The sequence below is a fragment of the Ursus maritimus genome, unplaced genomic scaffold (genome assembly GCF_017311325.1).
Source record: "Ursus maritimus isolate PB19 unplaced genomic scaffold, ASM1731132v1 scaffold_24, whole genome shotgun sequence".
Lineage (NCBI taxonomy): Eukaryota > Metazoa > Chordata > Mammalia > Carnivora > Ursidae > Ursus > Ursus maritimus.
Genome location: NW_024424897.1, coordinates 17,451,252 through 17,473,900, shown reverse-complemented (window position 1 = coordinate 17,473,900; position 22,649 = coordinate 17,451,252). Strand labels below are relative to the sequence as shown.

Here is a 22,649-nt window from a genome sequence, read left to right as displayed (position 1 = left end):
CTGACCCCATCTCCTGCCTAGTAATGGTGTCCCGGGAACAGCCCCTGGGAGCTCGGTTGCTTGCTGAGGCTCCAGAACCAAGGGAACAGGGTCTGGCAGGGGGGCTCAGAGCGCTCCTTCACTACTTTCTTCAGCTTTCCTCAGTGCGGAAAGGGGTGCACACTGGGCCCTGGAGGTATAGTCAGTGAGCTGCTGGAGCTAAGCCATCAGACCTCTGGGAGGATACCCCTTCTCCTCACTTTCGCCGGGACCCCCGCCGCTCACTCACGTTGGCAGGGCTGGTCTCGGGGAGCCCATGGACTGGACGGGTGGAGCCAGCGGATGGATGTAGGTTAGGCTCCCGCCATCTCCTTGGGCGGGGCTTCCAAGGGCTAGGCCGGGGAGACCTCGGGGAGCAGGAGCTGGCAAGGGGAGCAAAGAGGGAGAGGGATGCTTAGGACGGCTGCCCCAATCCCTAACGCGGCTGGGAGGGGCGAGGAGGAGCCTGAATGAGTGTGTCTGGGCCGGTGGGGACGTTGGGAGTGGGGCCCAGAGCAAGAGAAGGCAGAAGGGAGGGGCAGGAGCTGGAAGGGCTGCGACGGAAGGGGTGCTGCCGGGTGGCGAGCGGAGCCCAAGGTGGGTAGGGTCCCACCGCTGCGCTCCCCCCCCCACCTCCGCCCCACCCCGCCGCGGAATTTGTTGTCCTCGAGCCTCTACGTCCCGCGGGCGCGCTGCTCTGGGACTGCTCGACCTCCGGTTCGTGGTCTCGCCCAGGCGTTCCCATACCAAGCGAAGCCATTTGCACCCCGAATCACCGACTAACAGCCCTTTCCAGGCCGATTGCAGGCACTACTCGCTTCGGACCCACCTCCGCCCTCCCCAGGCCCTTTCCGGGCGCAGCTTGGCGGGGCCTGGAAAAACTGGGAGCGGAGTTCCCACGGCAGGGATGCCCACCCGAGTGCAGGGTCTCGGGCTGCGTGGGGAGGGGACCCCGGACCCGGCTCCTTCCCCAACTCGGGGGGAGCGAAGAGAAGCGGAGGGATAAGGGGGAACGGGGAGGATCCCTGGAACTCGGGGGCTGACCCGTCGCCAGAAGGTGCTTTGCGTCCACTGCCCCGGCGACGCGAGCCACAGCGGCGTCAACACCTGGGTCGGCGCGGGGGACCTGGACCCGGGCCCCTCCTGTCCCCGCACGGAGGGCAGCCCTTCGCATCTCCGCTGCACGCGGGGGATCCGACCCGCGCGGCCCAGCTCCCGGGTCCGCGCAGCTCCCGCCCCAGCGCCGGGTGAGGGGGAGCAGGCGCGCGCGGCGCCCCCGGGTGAGAGGACCCGCCACCTGCGGCACCGTACCCCCACCCCCCTCCGCCCTCGGCTCAGCACCCCCCTCCCGGGCCGGCCCGGCCTCGGCACCTCGGGGTGTCCGCTCACTGGCTTCGCTTCCACTTGTCCCGGCAGGCGCGCGTGGTTTCGGCGTCCGGCGTTCCCTCCTCCACCGCCCAGCTCCCGCGCAGCCCGGTTTCCTGTTCAACAATACAGCGAGGGAGGCACCAGCGGAGAGCGCCCGGCAGAACTTCCTCCCGGGCTCAGGCAGGGCTGCGGCTTCTAGAGACAATCCCCGGTGTCCTGGCTTCCTGTCCCCTCTGGGCCGGGCCAGTGCCCTGGGAGCACAGACGCCGCCCTCCCGCCTGCACCTCCAGGGATCCCGGGCCACACCTGGCTGTGTCCTGGGAGGTGGAAGCAGCAGGGCCGGGATGATGGCATGGGGGTGGGGGGAGCCTCCTCGACTACTTCTGGCTGGATTTCCCTTACTCTGTTTGATTCCATGCCCCTGCCGCCTGGATCCTCTAGAAGGGGGCCACCCTCCAGGCTGTCCATAGGGTAAGCCCAGAGCAGCCCGCTGGAACTGGACTCTTAGCACTTCAATTTTCTCTCCCATAAACTGGGGACAGTGACGCCTACTTCACAGGATAGTTGGCAAGATTGAATGAGAATGAGTTGCACTGGGCACAGTATAGTATTATCATACTATTGTAAGCACACACACTTGTTAACATTTTTTTAATAAGATGAGCTGTCCTCCTCTTGGTGTTGGGTTGAGGTCTCCAAACCCCCCATTCTCCTTTAGGCAGGAGGGGGGAAGGGAGAAAGGAATGATCTCAGAGGCATCTTGCTGAGGATGGAGGCAGAGAAAAAAGGCAGGGGGGCACTCAGGTCACGTGGCCCTGAACTGCCCGTCCCCAGGCCTCAAACCCAGCTCCTTTGGTCTCCTCAGAGCCCACCCCCTACTGACCCTGGAGGGACCCCCTTGAGGGAAGCTGGGGCTCAGGGGATGGGCAGAAGACGCCCCCCCCCCCAATGGGCTGAAAGGCGTCTTCAAGGACAAGGAACTGCAGAGCGGAATGTTTCAATCCCATTTTTCTGCGACCTGCTTTCCCTGGACTAGTCTGTTTCCTCCTTCTGTCCTTACCATGGGCAGTGGTGGGCTTCTCCTGGAACTTCAGGGGGAAGGTAGCAGCCAAGTGAAGGCCACGTGGACCCTGAAACCGTGAGCCCTGATTCCAGCCCCGAGCCCCCTCTCTTGCTTTGGAAAACCCATCGGGAAACAGTGCTGACACTTATCACGTTCCGGCGTCAGGGCTCTGTGCTTTGACAGGCACGGGGAAGCAGCCGCTGTGGTGGGATGTCAGGCGTCAGCTTCAGTTGTTACACACGAGTGTATGTGAGGAAACCTCCACTGAACCCCCTTCGTCTGACTCCTGGTGGGGGGCCCCATCAGAGGACGACAGGATGGCAGGTGCCCCCCCTCCCCCCAGCAGCATCAGGATTCAGAAGCGAGACCAAAGGTGAGAAAAATCAGGTCTTTACTGCAAAATCATTCAAAAATCACACTGCAGCAGTACCTTCCACCCATCGCAAAGCGCTGCTCAGGGCCAGCGCCCCTCACTAGAAACAGTTTATTGCATAAAATGGCATTTTAAAAATAGTGTGGGCACCTCTGAGGTTCATGTCAGCTTTCCACTGAAGGTGAGAGGGTCAAATCAACTCATCTGGAGGATTAGCAGCTTTCTGGTACCGGGCAGACGGTCGGTGCTAATGCTACTAGTCCCTGGGCCGTGGCCACGGAGTGGGTAGGCCCCACCCGACCTAAGGGAGCCCTCCAGGGCCGGCCCCGGGCAGCACTGCCCACCCCAGGCCAGCCCCTGGCCACTTGGGGATCGGGGCATCTGCGGTGCTGCTCCGGCTGGGTCTGGGGGAGCATTAATGCTGGCCGTGGGGGTGCGGGACGGGGCCAAGGATCCACTTTCCCATTTAGGAGGCTTTGGGATGCTGGGCATTGGAGCGCACCATCTTCCGTGACAGGGACAGAGAAGCTGCGTGGCAGCCCTCCCCTCCCCCTTGCCCACCACCTCCTCTGTTCTATTGCACAATTCATCCAGCTCCACAGGGCTGGGCAGGTGACTCAGCAGCCAAATCACCCCAAGGGAGAGGCGGGAGTAGATTCATCTCTTGACAGTGACGGGCAGTCTCCACCTGGGGCCCCCAATCCAAGCGGAGAGCAGACCGGATGGCCAGAGGACCCAGGGCACGGGCTGGGGGTCTGTGGGTCCGGGAGAGATGCGAGAAGGCAGCAGAGAAATCACCCCCGAACCACAGGGTCTAAACGTCACTTTCAAAACAACTCCAGGCTCCCACTCTACCCCAAGACCCCCTGAAAAGGCAATCACGCTGCAGGGACGTTTTCCAGTCTCTGGCAGTGCCCCTTCGGGCCAGTCCAGCAAAGCTTTGGGAATTCATGGCTTTGTAAACTGAGGCTAAGCATCCTTCCACGAGGTGGCTCCTCCCGCGTGTCCCCATACATCTCCGCAGCAGGGCTGGCACTCTTCATGGAAGGACGGTGGTCACCACTCCACAGTGCGGGGCATGGCTGGCCCCTGGCCTGGGCTCACTGCCCTCTCTGGGGGCCCAACGTACGTCTGTCCCCGCAGGGGTCAGTCAGGCGGTGGGGTGGGGGGGTGTGTCCCCCTGAGAGCGTGTCTCCAGCAGCCCCGGCCCATATGGCTGCACATCTGCGGTAGGCGAGGAGGGCAAGGGGCTGAGCGGCAGGAAGAGGACAACCCTGGCCTGGACCACGGAGGGTGCAAAGTGCTAACAGTGCTGGTTCCGAGTACTCCCTTCTCCCATGGGGACCAGGGTCCCACACTATAGGGGAGCCAGGGGCCTTGAGCCGGAGAAAGGTGAGGAGGGCAGGGCAGAGAGAGGAGAGGGAGAGGGAGAGGGAGAGGAAGAGGGCGGTCATCAGGACCCATCCGCCAGCCCCCCAGCACTTTGGCACGTCGCACTTGAGCTGTGGGCAGCAAGTGCCCGGTGAGGGGGAGGGGAAGGCCCCCGGTCAGCTGACGGGCTCTGGCCCAGCGGTGGCCTGCCCGCCCCACCACCCGCCTGCCTATGGGCCACATGTCCCCACACATTTGCTCAGCGTGAGAATGCCTGGATTTCTTGGGTGACTTGTATAGGGTCAAGAATAAAAAAATATTTTCTGTTGACATATGAAGGGAAAAAAAACCTGCCTTAAAAAACTAGACCTTTTAATCAGGAATGTGGAGTTGAGAACGTGCCCAAGTCTTGTGTCCACAGTGTTTGAACACCCCTGATGGAGGCGCCGCGTCTGTGAGGCAAGCGGGGGCCTGATTAGTGCAAAGCTCCCCTCCTTGCTTCCCCTGGGACGAGGGGACATCTGATGGTGTCCCCACCTCTTGGAGCAGACGGGTGGGAGAGGGATGGGGGACATCATCGAGGGCCTCATCTGGTAGGCTCGTGCTCTGGTCACATCCTCGTCCTCCTGACAGGGGAGACAGCTGTGACACCTTGAGAGGATCCAGGCTGATGCCGGACCCCGCTGGGATGGCCGAGCTGAGCGGGGTGTCCCCGCCCCATAGTCTTGGGTGGGGACAGCACTCTGGCTTAGGTGAGCGTGCTCTGTTCTTGGTACTTGCGCCGGCGGGCACAGCGGGGGCAGCCCTTTTTCACCACGGCCTGGCAGCTCTGGTGGAAGACGGTCTTGCACTCGCCACACCTGGGGGAGAGCAGCGAGCGTCGCTGGGGCCGAGGGGCCGGAGGCCGGCCTGCGATCCCGACCAGAGCCCGCGGGAGGCCGAGCTCCCCCCCACAACCCAAGGCTGCCTGTCCACTGCCAGGTAACACCGTGCGACGACGCGCGCCCTCCGCCACACCACAGGCGCGGACACTCTGTTCTAATTCACTTTCTGCAGATGCTGCCGGAGACTCATGGAATGACTCCTTGCCTATGTGCAAAACACTCCGCTGTTTAAAAAACTGAGCCCAGGGGCTGAATCTAGGCCATGAGACACCTACTGAAAACGAATTAATGCTCCCACCTGTTCAGTTTTCCACTCCCACCTGGGCTGGAACGGAGGTTTGGTAGATGAATTTTTCCATTGAGAGAACCAGACAAGAACCATCATCACGGCAGGAGAGAGCCAGGCGGGTGCCACCCACTGGGTGCCCACTTTGTGCCTGGCCTGTGCCAACACTCCAGGGCAGTCACTCATTTAGTCCCTCCTCAACCCATTTGTAGATGACAAAACTGAGGCCCCCGCTCAAAGAGGCAGCAAGCTACTTCTTCTCTAGGGAGACAGATAGCTTCCTTGGTCTAGGGAAGGGTCCTTGGCGGGCTGTCTAGTCCCCTGAGCTGGCCCAAAGCTGGCCGTGACCGCCCAGTGCATTGGCTGCCCTAGACGACCTCACCAGCCCACAGCACGGGCACAGACAGGGCGCTCCCTGTGCTCCCGCCCCATGGCGCCAGCAACGCTGGGGCCAGCTGGGGGTAGGGGTGGGGCAGCTGGCCAGGTGTCCCGCATACCTGACCGTGGTGTCGAACTCGAAGGGGAAGATGATGTCGTGATGGTGGCAGATCTGGCAGATGAAGCCGCGCTGGGTGCACAGGTCGCAGTGGTAGACGTGCTGGGAGGCAAATCCGATGAGGGCACTGAGGAACCCCGCGTACACCCCGTCCGCGATCTGTGGAGGGCAAGTGCGGGCCGCCAGGCCTTTCGGGCAGCTGTGCCGAGGCTGAGGCGTCAGGAAAATGTGGCCTGCTGGCTGCTCTGGGCGCTCGGCCTGAAGAACGCCCACCCCCAAACAAAGTCTCTTCCCACTTGGGCAAGAAAAGCTCCCCGGATCAGGCCAAACGATGCGGCTGTCCAGCTCCCGTATGCAGAGGTCACGGGCGATAACCGGCTTGACAGACCCAGCTCCACGTGCCCTCCCTCGAGGAAAGGAATGTCCCCAGCTCTCACCCCAGGGCCTCCCCTCCCTCTACCCTCTGGCTGGGGAGGGGCTGGGGCGCTCCTGGCCCAGGCTTTGCTGGGGGCTGGCGCTCGGGCGGCCCCGGGAAGCGTGGGACAGCGAGACACGCAGTGTAAGGGGTGGAAAGCGGCAGCCCCCCTCCCGCATCCCCCTTTCTGATTTCTCCAGGAAGGAGGTCCCCCTAAGAGAGGTCCGGGGGTCGGGAGCCTCACCTGCTGGAGATCGGCAACGCTGTACTTGTGCGGGGACTCCAAGAGGTAATTCCTGTGGTTGAGCCTTCAAACAAACACAAGAGGCTCTTTATAAGGCTTTCGCCGAGCTGGGCCAGCCTGTGTTTGTTTCCATTCCTTCAGCTGCTAACCGGGTATGAATGCCTGGCAGGGCGGGCCCTAAGAGCCCTGTCAGCCACCTGGGTTGGGGACCTGGTCTTCCAGGTGACCTGGGGCAAATTACTCAACCTCTCTGTGCCTCCAGCTTCCTCACCTGAGAAATGTTCTGTGGATTAAATAATTTATTTAAAGCATTTGGCACAGTGCCCAGCACACAGTAAACAACGAGTGATTATCAGCTATAGTTGACAACACTGTATTGCAAACCTGAAATTTGCTGAGAGAGTAGAACTTAAATGCTTTCACCAAAAATCTGTATGTGAGTAGGGAGGGATGGGTATGTGAATGAACCAGATGGAGCAACCCTCTCACAGGGTATGTACACGCATCAGATCATGACGACGTCCGCCGTAAACACCTTACAGTTTGTCACGTATACGTCAGTAAAGCTGACACAATTGCAAAAGAAATTAAAGGTATAAAAAATAAAACGTCTATTAAAAAATAATGAGGAGGAGGAGGATGACCAAAGCTAACATTTGTACCAGGAACTGGGCTCAGACCTTTATCCATTAACTCATTCCACTGTCCCGTGAGCTCGGTACTCTTATAATCCCCTTTGGGAAGAGGGAACAGAGGCCCAGAGAGGTTAAAGAACTCGCCTGCAGTCACACAGCTCGTGAGTAGCAGAGCTGGAGTGTGATTGCAGGAGTCTGGCTCTGGGGCCTGCACCCTCACTCACCCAGTGAGTGCCTGGTGGTGTTAGCTGCTATCACTACTGCCACCGTCACATACCGGGGACAGTGCTTGGGGACAGAAATACATAGGATGTGGTCTCTGCCCTCCTGTCGCCCCTGGCCCAGCTGAGGGGCCATGAAGCATCCGGTTTCAGTGCTATGTGAGAGGCACGGAGACGGGGCCCAAGTATGGCAGATCCCATTTCACAGAGCGGTGGGGCACGGGGGAGACAGAGACCAAGGTCGTCTCTACTTTCCGCCTCAGCAAGGGCAGAGATCCGAGGGGTTCCGTCCTGAGGGATGGAGAGTAAACACCCGCAGAAACCTCCCTGGGACACCACCTGCCTGTCCTTGCCATGTGTGCTGGTGCGGGTCCCGGGGTTGGGGAGAATGCTTTGAGCCTAAGGAGGCCCCGGAGCATCCGGAACGAGGGCTTGGCCATGCTCCACCCTATGGCCTCAGTCGTGGTCTGGGGGAACGCAGTCCGGAGCGGAGATGACCAGCCCCACCAAGCAGCCCGCAGGCCACGCTGTGCCACAAGGGGTGAGGACACTGCCGACTGGCTGCTCGTTCCACCATGCTGGTTTCCCCAGTAAACTTCCAGCTTTCTGGGAACAGGAAGCCGCCATTTATCACCAGGAAAATGCAGGGGGGGGGGGGTTGTGTGTGCACAGGCTGTCCCTGAAATGGCAGGAAGGGTGGGACTCATCTGGATGGAAAGTCGTCTCTGTCATCTGCCCTCTGCCCAATCATGGAGGCCATGGGGAGCCTTCCTGAGAGCCACTGTCCCCTGGCCCATCACGCGCTGAGGCCTTGCAGGTGCTTTCTCCACAGCACTCAGTTCAAGCAGGAGGGGACAGAGCACTGGCCCCGGGGTGAGATGCCACTTCTCATCCTGCCATCAGGAGAGAAATCCATGCCCCAGGGCCGCTCCAGGACTCCGTTCTCCACCCCACAATCAGTAGACCCCTCTCTGTCCTCTTCTGTGTGGGGCTGAGTGCCCTGGGGAAGGGGCCCGAGAGATCTGTAGGGCACTCTGGAAGAGAGTGGCAGACAGAGGCGAGGCTGTCCCTTCACTCCTGCAGCCAGTGACGGGGCGGGAAAGGGCGCTGGCAGGGCCGGCAGGGCTGGCAGATCTGCGTTCCAGGCCCAGGCTGTGGGACTCCTTTGAACTCAGGTGCCTCCTCTGCCCCTCCAGGGCGTTTCTAGGATGGCTCCTTCCCAAGGGCCAAGAGGGTGCTCTGGGGCTTCTCTGGCCCCTGGAGACATGTCCAGGCCTGTCCGGGGCTCCCCTTTCTCGCAGAGGGCCCAGCCAGAGGGCTGCCACTAGCAGAGGGGACTCCTCCCTGACTTCACCGCTCACACTCAAGGCCTGCCCTTCCTTCTCAACCATTCTGGTCCTCGGCCTCCACTCTGGCCGACTCAGGCCAGGCTTGCTCACTTCCCTGGGCTAATTACTACACCAGCCCCTGGGCCCCATAGCTGCCCCACTGGGCTTTTCACCTTCTTACTTGCTTACTTTCTTTTTAAAATATTTTATGTTTAAGTAATCTCTACACCCAACGTGGGACTCGAACTCACAACCCTGAGATCAAGAGTTGCATGCTCTACTGACTGAGCCAGGAGGGCACCCCCTAAACTGGCCTTTTTTAAACCCTGGAGAACGCTGACAGTCCTGTGCTCACAACCCTTCAAAGGGCTCCCCACTGCTGGCAGGATGAATCCCAACACCTTTAGTGGTCTAAATCTAATCAAAACACCTTCACAAGGTCTAGCCCCCACACCCAGGACCCATCTGCACCGAACCCTCCAGGGTCCTGGTGAGCCACACTCCTGTCCCCTTCCACATCACAGGTCCCCTTGAGCCAGGAAAGCTGGGCCCTCCCTTCCCCATTCTCCTGGTTCTTTTGCAAAATCCCAGTTCACTATGTGCATGGGTAAGGGCAGAGTTCTAGAAGCATGTTCTAACAGTACTGATGGTGGTGGGATTAAAGGAGATGTGATCAGAACTTCCTGCTTGATTTTTTTATGCTGTTTGAATATTGACTATCTTTATAAAGAAGAAACATTTTTTTTTTTTAAAGAAACGAAAAGAAGAAAAGAAAATGCTGCAAACCCTCGGCTCAGATGCCACCTCTTCTGGGAGCTTTCTTGGCCCTCCGGCCCTGACGAGGGTGGGTCAGGTGCTTTCCCTCACGGTGCGAGTCATGCTGACCCAGGGCCATCTGTCTGCCGGTGTCCTTCCCCAGACTCCGAGTCCCTCACCACAACTCCAGAAGGCCGCATGAGCACAGGGATTACTGGCCCATTTTGTAGACAAGAAAGCTGAGGCTCAGAGAAGTGAACCAACCTCTCTGAGTCACACAGCAAGTCTGAGGCCGGGCAGAGGCTGCTCCCGAGCTCTTTCATCTTCCCCATGCTGCTTCCAAAATGGGACCTCCACTGGCCTTGCTCTCTTGAAGGCTGGCAGGCTGCACAGCAGGCCAGCAGTGCTGCCGCCCAGGTATGGGAACTGCAGGGTCAGGGAGACAGAGGCAGGGCTGCCCAGACAGGTCAGTAAGGCCGAAGAGCACACAATCTGAGCAAGGTGGGGCCAGGGAAGTGAGGCCAGCACCCAGGACCCACCCTGCAGGCACCTGGTCTGCTCAGGTCTGCAGAAGATCCCCTCGACTAGAAGGTGGTGACAGATTTCACCACCCTGATCGGGGGTTGGGGGGCTGGAGGGCAGACTCTGGAGCCTTGCGTCCTAGAATCTCAGAAAGTGAGATTCACTCCGGTGATCACCCAGCGGACGAGCACATGATGATCACGACAGGCAAGGCCTCCCTGGGAAGTAGCCTGTGAGGGTCCCTCGTGGTGGCCGCCAGAGGGTTTTCTGTCCTTTCAGGCCCTGTGCAGACCAGGGCCCAGCTGGCTGCTCTGGGAGCCTATGCCTCAGAGAGAGCTCTGTGCAGCAGCCCCCTCGAGAGCCCCAGGGGACCTGTACTGGGCACTGCCCGGGCCCCACGCAGCCATGCAGGAACGGCCCCAGGAGAACACGAACCAGGAGCTCAGAGCTGCGGCCCATCAGAGGGGTGGTCTCGGTGCCAGACCCGTGCAGGGGAGTGGCTGGGGGCAGGGGCGAATGTGGAGGGGCTGTTGAGCTGCTCCAAGTCCCCAGACACCCAGCCACAAGCCCACAGGACAGTAGGCACCCACTCCTCCACCTGGGGTCTGCCCTCCTGAGGACCGGAGGAGAGCCCAGCCCCGAGGCCGTGGCCTGCACGAGGAGGTGTTTATGACGGGCCCAGAAAGATGCGAAGTCCATGCTGCAGCACAGCATCGCCTCCCAACCCTGAGCAGGCCCCTAGGCTCCAGGGCTGAGAAGCTTCTCAAAGAGCACCCTTAGGGTCCCACCCTGATCTTGCCCTCTTTTGAGGATTTTGGGAGGGATGCTGTGCTGGACAGCAGCAAAGCAGCCACGGAGGGAGGGCTGGGTAGGGAGGGGCTACGGCAATACCGCCCTTGCCTCCCAGCTTCCTTACCACACTTCCCTCTTCCCTCCTGGTACCCCCCCCCCGCCCCCAGTTCTCTGTTCTTGCCATGTATGGGGACTTCGTTCATGGCTTGTGCACACTCTTCATTCTGTCTGGATCATTCTCTCCTGAGTCTCTCCTTCTTTCTAAACTCCGGCTCATTCTTCGGTCTCACCTTATTTGTCAGTTCCTCCAGGAAGTCCTCCCTGCTCTGCCCTTCCCCAATCTGCTTAACTGGCCCACCTCCGTGGCCCACAAACCTGGGCACTCAGAATGTTCTCAGTAAATACTTGTTGAACGAATGAATCCATGGACAAATAAAAGCCACTCTCAAAGCATGTGGTCATTTCCCAAACCGAGTGGGAAGGTGATTTCTGCCCAGCCCTGGCATTTCTCCCAAGAGGGCGTCCTGTGTGGGTGCCGGCTGTGTGCATGTCAGTGTGTGTCCGTGTGTGTCCAGGATGCTCACCTCTTGCTCAGCTCCTTCAGGGCCCCACTTCGGCACAGGCCCAGGTAATCGCCCAGAAGCTTCAGCTGCTCCCGGCGCCTCCGGATAACGTGCATCTGCTCCACGTGCTCGTACAGCGAGGCATTCACCAGCTGCAGGTTGATGAGGGGCTGGACCCGGATCTGCGTCAGGAACTTCAGGGCCTGCCGGCAGATCTGGAGCCCACCAGACAGTGGGGACGGGACAGGATGGCCATTGGGGGAGTGCCTCTGGGACAGGCGCGGTCTTACCTACTCACTCCCTGGCCACCCCCCCTCTAAGGGGACCATCTTCATTTGACAGATGAGAGAACTGAGGCTTGGGGGTGAAGGGACCTGGCCTAAGTCCATAGCTCCTTAAAGTCAACATCTGAACCCAGGTAACCTCATGCCCAAACCCACTCCCCCTCCACGGCACCAGCCGCGGCCCCTCTCCCCCTGGGCCCACAGACCCTTCCCACTCCTTCCTGTCCGCCCAGCCCCCATTTTCCTGCCTCACGGAAACAGGCACTGCCCCGGGGCCGCCTCAGGAACCAGGTGACTGTCTGAGTCAGGCTCCAGCCGCAGGAAGCCACAGATCAGACACAGCTTAATGAAGTTTCCCGAGCCCCCCTGCTCTTGGCAGCAGCACCAACCAGGGCTCCCCCAAGTCCCTGTGTGGAGGTGAGCGATCAATCCCAGCCTCTCCCAACTCACAGGATGTTGCGCGCTCCTCCCTCAGCCCTGCCCCTCGTGCCAAAGCCACTTAGTGAGGACCAACTATGTGCCAGACGGTGGGCTGAGGATCTCAGCCACATCCTGTCCTCATGCTTATGACAAGCCAATGCGGAAGGTGCCAACAACCCCATTTTATAGATGAAGAAATCGAGGCTCACAGAAGCTAAAGTGGCTCATCCAATCCACCTGCAGAAAGTGGAGCCCAGGTCTAAACTGAGGTGTGGTCTCTGCACACTTGGCCGCCTCCCTAACTAACGAGAAGCCCCACTCCCTTCAGTCTCCTCCTCGCCGTGACAAGAAGGATGGACGAGCTGAGATGTTCTTCACCAGCAGCCATTGTGCAGTGGTTAGGAGTCGGGCTTTCAAGTCAGAATGGAATTTGAATCCTGGCTCTACCACTTCCTAGCAGTGTGAACTTGTGACACTTATTTAACCTCTCCGTGACTCAGTTTTCTTGCCTGTAAAATGGGGAGAATAAAAGCACCTCCCTTATGGGATTATTTTGAGTTTAGATTAAAAACACATAGCATATCCTCAGGAATGGGAGCTGCCTGCAGACTCTGAGTGCCCGTGCGGCCCAGCTATCCTCTGAAGCGTGGGGAATGCAACGGGGCCCTCGGGAGATGGTCGCACTGGGGGTTTGGGAGCCTCTAGCCTCCCGTCATCCAGCTCCACTGCCATCTCTTGCCTCCCCCAGCAATGGACAACTCCTTTCCCCATTTCCCAAAGCCCAGAAGTGCCAGCCCCCCGGCCGGTGGGTAGCCGAGCAGCAAAGGCCCAGGGCCTCTGCTCAGATGGCTCATCTCTACCCCCAGCCCAGCCCTTCCCACGACTCAGCTTCGGGCCTTGGGCGAGGCTCAGATGAAATCACACACAGGAATGTGTGCTGAAAACTGCCAAGTGCCGCAGACCGGCAGGAGCTTCCTGCCCCAGGACTGTTCCTGGCCTGTGGGCTTGCAGGAGACGGGCAAGAAAGGAGCCCCAGTCCCGGGCTGACATCCTGCCAAGTGCCAGCCAGGCCTTGCACAAGTGGGTCAGCCAGTGGTAACAGTGAACAATAAGGCCCCTAACCCACGAGCCAGCCACTTTCTATTTCGAATGTTCCTGTCTTTCCCAGGCCATGTCTTTGAGAGAGTGAGAACTGGGTATTTCCTGATCTCGGATATGCCAAGAAAAGTACTGTCATTTCTCGATGGGAAAAGGAAGTGGCACGAGGATTACAGCAATGAATAGGAAGATGGCTCAACAAGTGTCCACATGTTGTAAAGAGTGAGTGTGTTTTATGGCCAAAGAATTATTTGCATTTGTGGTGGTTCTGAGGTTTAATATTCTACATGTAGTTAGTTAAATACCACGGGGGGCAGGAGTGGGGACAAGGTAACCGACCAAAAAGCCAAAGTGAAGCTAATGTCCTGGGGGTTCCGGTCCCCAGCAAGGTGGAGGATGGGGTGGCACTGAATCTGACAGTCACAGTCCCTGTGCTCTGATGACACATCTGCGGCCAGCAGGCCTGGGTCTCGAGAGAAGTGAATAACTTCTTCTTTGTGCTTCTGTCTTCAGCAGAAATCTGTGCCTCTGGGGAAAAGCTAAGCTTGTGCTCCTGAGGCAGGCCCTGACCCAGTGAATTAGGGGCCGAAGGTGTGACAGGCCTCGGGAGAAAGAAAGGCCACTAACACAGGGCTCTAAGACACGGCAGGTCTGTCCCCATTAGTCCTCACACAGCCCTGGGGCACACATTTATTAATCCCTCTTTACAACGAGGAAACTGAAGTCAAATATTGGCTACTGGTAGCACAGCTAGGTAAGTGGGTAAGCTCAGGTGGAGAAGAGGAAAAGTGAAAGATCTTGGAACACATCTAATTCCAAAGCATTTGGTGAACATAAAAAAGCACTGAAGACTAACTGCTACTCAGTGGACAATGCAGATTATAAAGCAGTGTGAGTCCAGTATGATCCCAACTTTACAAATGTGTGTAAACAGATCCACAGAGAAGGCTGATGCTCCAGGGGGAAGTACAACTGGTTGTGAGCCCACCCATCCACCCACCCATCTACACCCACCCATCTACATCCATCTACCCACCCAACCATCCACCTATCCACCCACATCCACCCACCCACCCATCTACACCCATCTACCCACCCATCTACACCCACCCACCCATCTACACCCATCTACCTATCCACATCCACCCACATCCACGCACCCATCTATCCATCCACATCCACCCATATCCACCCACCCACCCATCCACATCCATCCACCCATCCACCGTCCATCTATATATCTAGTCTATCCTAATCATCCTACCTTATCTACCTATCTCTATCTATGTATCTGTGTATCTATGTATTTATCTATCTGGTTGCTGGTGCCTTACACAGTTTAGTCTGTAGCCATGGGGAGCTGCAGAAAACGATCCTCAGACCTCCAGCTGAGGACCAAGGCAGGCACCGACAGAGCTCTGCCCAGGGGCTATAGACCACCACGTTTTTTTCTTGATTGGCTCTCCCCCATCATGGGGCCTGAACCAGTGACCCGGGCTTCCCTAGAGCCAAACTCCGCCACACAGATGAAGAGCAGCAGCAAAGAAGACCTGTCACTCAGCAGCCCTGTGTGGCCACAACAGGCTGGCCTCAAGGCTTACCGGGCGCTTAGTGAGGTCCCAGTTGTGAATGATCCTGGCCGGAATCACCGAGGCATCGTCTTGGTGGCAGATGTCACAGTAATAGAGGCCAGAGAAGGCACAAAGCTTGGGTCGTACAAACGAGAAGCCAATCTGTCGGGAGCAGCCTGGGGAAAAGGATGGTGCGAGAGTGAGCAGTGGTGGGGCCAGAGTCTGCGATCAGCGCAGAAGTTACTAAGCACAAGGACCTGCTCTTTAAGGAAGGGCTAGATTAAAAAGGATACAAAGATAAAACAACCCTTACTCATAGCACACCGCTCAGAAACAACCCCATTTGTGTTTACCACAGAACCCTGTTAACCATTGTTACCATTTCACAGCTGAGGGGACCGGCCCAGTCACAGGATGACGACATGGCACAGCTGGGCACTGGCCTGGGGCTGGGTGTCTGCTAGCGCCCACACCCGCTTCTACCTAGCCACCTGTGTTCAATGTTCCCCCTGCTTGCTCACCCATGCCAACCTCCTGAAGGTCTACCCTTCCACTGGGGCCCAGAAATGGAAGCGACCAAGTCTGGGCCTCAGTCAGCAGGGTAGGAGCTGGGGACCTGGAGCCGGCCACAGGGAGTGGGTGGGTGAGCCGGCCGAGGCAGGGGCAGTCTGGACATTGCCTGGTGCCAGCTCGGAGTCAGAGATGCCCGATACCTCGGGACAGTGGGGCAGGGTCCAGCTTCAGCCCCTCTGCTAGAGGTCCCTCTGGAGCGGCAGGCAGTGAGAAGCAGAGCGGGGTATGCCCAGGGCAAAGCAAAGGCCTGGCTCCGATCCTGAGCACATGCCTGCCTCCTACAGGGCCAGGGGAAAGAGTCCCTCTGGCCTTGAGACGAGAAGGGCCAGCTCTTCTGCTTCCTAGCTGCCTCATCCTAACTTTCACTGAATTTTTGCAAGGTTCCATCGTGGTGTCTGTAAAATTCAGCTGTTAACTTGCTCTTCTGTGGGGCGATTACGAAGTTTAAATGAGAGGAGATTTTGAAAGTGCCTTGCACACTATGAATACAGCCAAATGTCAGCTGTGGGTGTGAGCTTGGCCACGGAGCTGTGCTTGAAGCAGGAAGGAAGCCCAGGCTCCCCAGATTCAGTCTCGGCCCAGGGGCTGGCAGGTGACAGGCGCAGCGAGAGCTGCCCCCCCGCCAGCATTCACACCCACTGGGGGACCCTCCTCACAGGCCTTGGGGGCCTGGCCTCCTCCCTGACCCCAACACCCACAGGCTGAAGGTGCAAAGTGTGAGTGTTAGGGGTTGGCGGAGGAAGGGGGTGAGCAGGGACTTGAACATGTTTCTGCAGGAAGAAAACCGCAGACCACTTCCTTCCAGATGCCCGAAGCGGATTTTCCCTCTCTAGTCCCACAGGCTCTAGCCGACAGCCCTCAGACACCCCGTAGCCATGTCTCCTGCTGCGGTGCTCTGTGGCAGGGCAAAGTCCTCACAGTTCGCTGGGAGCACCCAAGGGGACGGAAATGGGTGTCTGGATTGGGGAGAAGCACTGAAAAAGGAAAGTAATCCGTGGACTATCTCACAGCCTCGAAAAGCAAGGGAGTGGAGAGGGCCTAGCTCTAGCCAGGTCCGAGGACCGGCAAGGTCCTCATCGGGCTCCACCTCGGGACAGGTACTGTGAGGAATCAATGAAATTACCCAAATAAAGCAGCTGGCTCAGTGACCCCCCCACCCCCCGGCAGAAGAATCAGGTCTGATGACAGTAATGATATAACAGGTGTACGGACTTGGAATAACATCCGTAATACATTCTGAAGCAGGAAAAAAAGAAGCTGCAGAACAACAGAGATAGCTGTGCTGTCTCCAGCAGCGGCCACAAGCCGCAGGTACCCCTTTCAATTTAAATACCTGTATGTTAAACCGACAAATTCAGTTCCTCCAGCCACACTGGCTACATCTGGAGTACTCGGGAGCCACGCGTGGCTTGTAGTTACCATACTGGACAGCAGAGATCTCGCATATTTTTATCATCAGAGAAAGTTCTATTGCACAGCCCTGAGTCCTACGAGCCCACTTTTGTGACTGAGAAAGACCGCGTGCACTTGCAAAAGCATGCAGAGATCTTTGGAAGGGCGCCGCGGCCCTGCTCCAGCACTATGGTAATGTGACAACGCAGGGGGTGGAGCGCACAGCTCCCTGGATGGAGCTCCCTGAGCAGAGAGCAGCACCCAGCAGAGCTGCCACCCCCGCGGGCCGACCCCCGGCCGGGGTGCTGGCCCCTGTGGCTGCTGGGGAAAGGCAGGGGCTATGTGCTGCCATAATGCCGGGGTGGCATGGGGGCACGCGCAGGGAGCCAGGAAAGGGCAGAGAGCCTACATCAGGAACCCCACCCGAGGCAGAGGGAGGCGGACATGCTGGGGGCGGTGGGACAGCGAGTGGGCACCTGCACAGAAGCAGCCCTGGGAGTCCAGGCCTTTCTCCGTGGGGATGGCCGCCAGGTACTGCAGGAGGAAGCCGTTCTCCCGTGTGGCGAACTTCAGCACCTCCTGACAGGTTTCATCCAGACTCCCGCCCAGGGTCACGGCCTCCTCGGCCGTCTCCAAGTAGGACGCCAGGACCTTGCGCACCAGATCCCTCCACAGGGCGGCCTCCTCGGCGCTCCCGGCCTGCAGCTTCAGGACGGCCTTGGCTGTGATGATTTTGAAGAAGGAGGGGCCCCCAAGGCTCGTGTCTGGCAGGATGTCTCGGATGGTCTCAATTCCATGGCTGTCACTTAACATCTTCTCGTTGTTTCTCACTCGGAAGCATTTCAGGGACTCCAAGGAGAGGGAAAAAATATAGGGCACCCAGGTCCTGTCCATGTACAGGTACAGAAGGGATTCTTTGATAGCGTCTGGCTCGGGAACCTGGGCAGAGGACCAACAGAACTGTGTGCCCTGGAGGGTTTCGGGCTCGGGAAGCAGGTCTGGCGGGGAGGGAAGGCCACTCTGGGGGACATCTGGGGGGTCGTCAGGCTGCTCTGGGTATTGGATGTTCACCCACTCATCCTCCTGCTGGGGCCGGCACTTCTGCAGGGCCTCCCGCACCCGGTCCAGCCAGTCCTCCGCTTCGTCCTGGGAGGAGGCCCGCAGGGCCAGCTTCCTGCCGGAGAAGACCAGCTCGAAGCGGCCATCGCTGTGTGCTGGCCCCACAGACTCGCAGCGCAGCAGCGAGCACGTCTCCACGCAGGTGCGCTCCTCGGTGTTCAGGTAGAGGCGGAACTCCAGAGGGGACAGCTCGCAGAAGAACTCCTTCCAAATGCCCATGGCCCCCCGGCGCTCCACGGTGCCCAGCTTCATGAGACCCCGGAACGGGTTGGACAGTCCTGGGGGCAGAAAGAGGCACTTTAGACGGTGGGCCATCCCTCCGCCTCCTGAGGCCCTGCGGTGGGTGTGGACAGCGACTGCCATGAGAATAGTTTCTGAGTTGCCTTCATCCCATCCTCACCCTCTGCTGTTGACCTTGTTCCTGAATTTTACTGAGACAAAGCACTCAAAAGATTACCTCCACAGACCGCCCACTACGGCATCTGTGCCCACAGTCTGACCTCCCCCTTGTCACCAGGGACGAACTGACGGCTCAGTCTGAGGCCAACCCCTCTGTTTGCGCAGGGGACCCCTCCCCCTAGCTACTCAAGGACAAGGACGTCTCTCCAACAACCCTCCCTCCTTTTCCCATGTCACTGCTTTCTCCCTTCCCTCCTGGATCATTCCCGCCGGCACACAAACATGCTGTTATTTCTGCCCTCTTTAAAAATAGCTTTCTTGATGGCACTCACATCTCTAATTACCACCCTGTTCCTCCGTCCCCCTTTACAGAAAACCCCGAGGCGGTATCAAAACTGTCTCTAGTTCCCCTGCTCCCATTTCAGTCAGGCTTCTGTCCCCTCCTTCCACTGAAACTACTTAGAAAGCCCCATACCCTCCTTGTCACCAAATCCAAAGGCTAATCCTTGGTCTCCATCGGGCCAGACCCGCCGGCACCACTGGATACAGCTGAGCCACCCCTCCTTCCCCTGGCTGCGGAGACGACACTCTGGGTCCTCCTCCGCCCTAACGGGCCACTGTTCTGTCCCCTGGGCTCGCTCCTCCTTCTCTCCCTGACATCGCAACACCGGAGGACCCCAGAGCTCAGTCCTGGGTCCTCCCCTCCATCGACACCCACTCCTACCTGGTCTTGCCCACTTGCAGGACTTTATGCCAATAAGGCCCCAGTTTTTATCTGTGGCCTGACCCCGACCCTGAACCTCAGATTCAGATCTCCACCTGCTCCGTGTACTAGTATCTAATAAGCACCTCAAAGCTGACAGGCCTGAAAATGAATTCCTGATCCTCCCACTGCAAACCAGCTTCTCTCCCAACATTCCTCATCTCAGAAGTGGCACACTGTTACCTTCCAGCCGCTCGGCTAAAAACCTTGGAGTTATCCTTTCTTCCACACCCCACATCCAGCCCACCTGCATATCCCACTGGCACATCCAGAACACCCTGCTTCTCACCACCTCCACCGTTACCACATGGGCTCAGCTGGCTGTCGCCCCTGGCCTGGCTGATGGTGAGAGCCTCCTGGATGCTCTCTCTCTCTGAGGTCCTTCAACGTATGAGCCAGGATGACTCCTCATTTAAAGGAAGTCAGATCACGTCCCTCTGCTCCAAACCCTGCGATGGCTGCCATCTTGCTCAGAACGAAAGCTAACACCCCTTGTGTGGCCTGCGAGGCCCTCCGTCACTCTGCCCTCATCTCTAACCACCCCTTCCCCATCTCCTCGGTGTCCCAGACACGTGCCCGGTGCAGGGGCTTTGCATTTGCTCCCCTGCTTGAGACACAAGCGTCGCCTCGCGCCTTCCTCCCTCCCTCCCTTCACATCTCCTCAAAGCCACCTTATTTGTGACGGCTTCCTTGGCCATATGAAATAGTACGCTCCCCACCTTGGTACTCCCCAATTTACTGCTCTCCATCGCAATGATCATCACTGGCCCGTACTATACATTTACTTGTGAATCATCTTATTTCCTGCCTCGTGCACTAGGATATAAGTTGGTGAAGACAGAGACTTTGTTTTGCTTCCTGCTGTGTCCCCAGCACCTAGAACAGTCTGGCACCTCACAGATAGCTAACTGCTAAATGAGCGCCTGCCTAACTACCACACAGTGCTCAGCTCTCCCCGTTTCGTAGGGGTCTGCCACCAACCGGGGGTCCAAAGGACACGCTGTTCTCTCTTCCAGCCTGGACTAGCCTTGGAGACTGCAAACAATTGTGTGAGGTCTTCCTACTCTTCAGGGAACCTGACGGCCTAGGCATGAAGCATACCTTCTCTGGCATGGTTACAATCACCACGTGGACTTAAAGAAAAAGCAAAGAGAAGCCAATACGGAGACCAGTGCTCTACCCATACTCTCCAAGCTAGGAACCTGGCCAGAATTGTTTGCTGGGTCACTGCAGACACAAAATGAAACGAGAAAGAGAGCGACTCCAGGGCATACTTTTTTGCTTATGGGGGTTATGGAAAAATTAGGTTATGGTTACTGACCGCCTTCTAGAATTTCACAGGGCATGGAAATCGAGTTGGCCTGACTGTAAACAGCACAGAGAGGACGCTAACCAGATAGCAGAGCTGATACACTCCACCAGAGTGTTCGACAAACCATCCAAGATAAAGGCCTTGGGAAGGGACATTGAAATGCCTTTGAGAGGCAGGGTTTGCTCTGGGCTCCAGGGAGAACCCAGGGTTTTGTAATATCATATGACTTCAGGGAAAAAGTTTCAATATTTCAACATATGAAACAGGCTTTTGAGCATTATCTTGTTGAGATTTTATGAGAAAATACAGTACTTTTCCTAAAATGGTTTCCTGAATTACTCCGCAAGGGTGCTCCTTATTACACGTGGGGCGGAGGTGCCGCCTGTGAGAAGACACGCCCCGCAGGCCGTCAGCCCCCGTCTCTGGGGGGCCCGGCCCTGCACGGCGAGGTCGCCGGAAGCCCGCGGCCGCCTACCCATCTGCCGGCGGTGCACCACCCGGAAGGGCTGATGCTCCGGCGCCGCGGCTGCCCTGCTCTTCCTGCCTCCTGGGGAAGGCACACAGGCTTTGTCTAAGGCCCCCGTGGAGAAGCTTTTTCTTGGTCCTTGAGAAAAATGCCGGACGAGACCAGGCCTCGATTCTGGCGTCCCTCCGGAAGAAGCCACGGAGCGTTCTGAGGGGCTCTCTGGGGGCGGCTCCTGGGGAGGCCGGTAGAAGTCGTCCTCGGAGATCCAGCTCTTGCTTTTCTAGTGGGAAAGGAGTGAAGACAGGTTTGTTTCTTTCTTTTTTAAAGATTTTTAAATTTATTCATTTGAGAGAGAGAGAGAGAGAAAGCATGAGTGGAGGTGAGGGGCAGAGGGTAAGCAGACTCCCAGCGGAGCAGGGAGCCCGATGCGGGGCTCGATCCCAGGACCCTGAGATCACGACCCGAGCCAAAGGCAGACGCTTCACCGACTGAGCCCCCCAGGTGCCCCCAGAGGTTGTTTTTGAAGCTTTTTACGAACATCTTTACTGAGACACAATTCACCTCTCACTGAATTAACCCACTTCAAGTGTATGGTTTAACAGTTTCAGTGTGTTCACCGAGTTGTGCAACCATCACCACAATCTAAGTTTAGAACGTTTCACGACTCCAGAAAGAAAGCCCGTGCCCATGAGCGGTCACTCCCCATTTCCCCTCAACTGCGCCGGTTCTGGGCAAGCAATAATCTACTTTCTGTTTCCATAGATTTGTCCATCTGGACATTTCATATAAACGGAATCTTCTAACACATGGTCTTTGTGTGTTACACACTCTGCCTTCTTCCCCTTAGCACCATGTTTTTCAAGGTCTGTCCACGTTACAGCAGCTGTGAGTACTTCATTCCTCTTCATCACTAGATGGTAACCCAAGGTGCGGACGTACCACACTGTTTCTGTGTTCACTAGCTGACAGGCCTTGGGGCTGTTTCCCCTTTTGGCAGTTTTGAATAATGCTGCTGTGAACATTCATGTCCGAGATTTTGTGTGGATGTATGTTTTCCATTTCCTTGGGCACATACCTGCGAGTGGAACGGGCGGGTCATATGGTAATTATGTCTAACTTTCTGAGGAATTTCCAAATTGTTTTCCAATTTCTCCGCATCCTCTCCACCATTTTTTTGCCATCTGTCTGTCTGCTGACAGCCATCCCGATGGGTGTGAAGTACCATCTTGTGGTTTGGGTTTGCAACCTTCCCAATGTCTAATGACACAGCAACCTTTCTTGTGCTTCGTGGACATCGGTCTTGCTCTTTGGAGAAATATCTATTCAAATCTTTTACCCATCCTTAAATTGGTTTGTCTTTTTGTTCTTGTGGTATAGGCTGAATTGTGTCCCCCACAAAGATATGTTAAAACCCCAACCCTCAGGATCTCAGGACGTGACCTTCTTTGGAAGTGGGGTTGTTGCAGATGTAATTAGTTAAGATGAGGTCATGCGAGGGGAGGGTGAGTCCTTCATCCAATGTGATCGGTGTTCTTATAAGAGGAGAAAAGACACACACACACACACACACACACACAGAAGAATCCAAGTGAAGACAGACACAGAGCGAGAAAGCCACATGATGACAGAGGCAGAGCTTGGAGTGATGGGTCTTCGAGCCAAGGAACACCAAGGATTGCTGGCAACCCCGAGCTGAGAGAAGGGCGCAGAACAGATTCTTTCTCAGGACCTCCAGAAGATTCCTGCCAACATCTGGATCTGGGACTTCTAGCTTCCAGGACTATCAGAGAACGCATTTCTGTTGTTTTGAGCTATTGAGTTTATGGTACTTCATTACAGAGGCCTTAGGAAACAAATACAAATTGTAAGGGTTCTTTATATACTCTAGGATACAGGGGATACTAGGCCCATACAATA

At 57.3% G+C, this 22,649-nt stretch overlaps 1 protein-coding gene and 1 long non-coding RNA gene across 6 annotated transcripts in view; one reads left to right on the top strand and one right to left on the bottom strand.

Moving 5' to 3' along the window:
- Positions 1–459: 459 nt before the first annotated feature.
- On the top strand, positions 460–1,887 carry LOC121104979. The gene is made up of 2 exons (XR_005837358.1): positions 460–615; positions 1,435–1,887. It is a non-coding gene; the product is annotated as an uncharacterized LOC121104979 (long non-coding RNA).
- A 936-nt stretch (positions 1,888–2,823) lies between these two features.
- PLEKHM1 (pleckstrin homology and RUN domain containing M1) overlaps positions 2,824–22,649 on the bottom strand; it is a 46,068-nt gene continuing 26,242 nt past the window's right edge. For 4 of the 5 annotated variants that reach the window (XM_040640460.1, XM_040640463.1, XM_040640462.1 and 1 more), the window contains 7 exons: positions 20,742–21,012; positions 17,150–18,070; positions 14,739–14,884; positions 11,357–11,550; positions 6,519–6,582; positions 5,861–6,069; positions 2,824–5,053 (listed from right to left, as the gene is read on the bottom strand). In XM_040640460.1, the coding sequence (XP_040496394.1) occupies positions 4,942–5,053; positions 5,861–6,069; positions 6,519–6,582; positions 11,357–11,550; positions 14,739–14,884; positions 17,150–18,070; positions 20,742–21,012 (1,917 nt within the window). In that variant the 3' untranslated portion in view covers positions 2,824–4,941. The remainder of the gene's footprint in view (positions 5,054–5,860; positions 6,070–6,518; positions 6,583–11,356; positions 11,551–14,738; positions 14,885–17,149; positions 18,071–20,741; positions 21,013–22,649) is intronic. The other variant, XM_040640464.1, reaches the window with a different exon arrangement.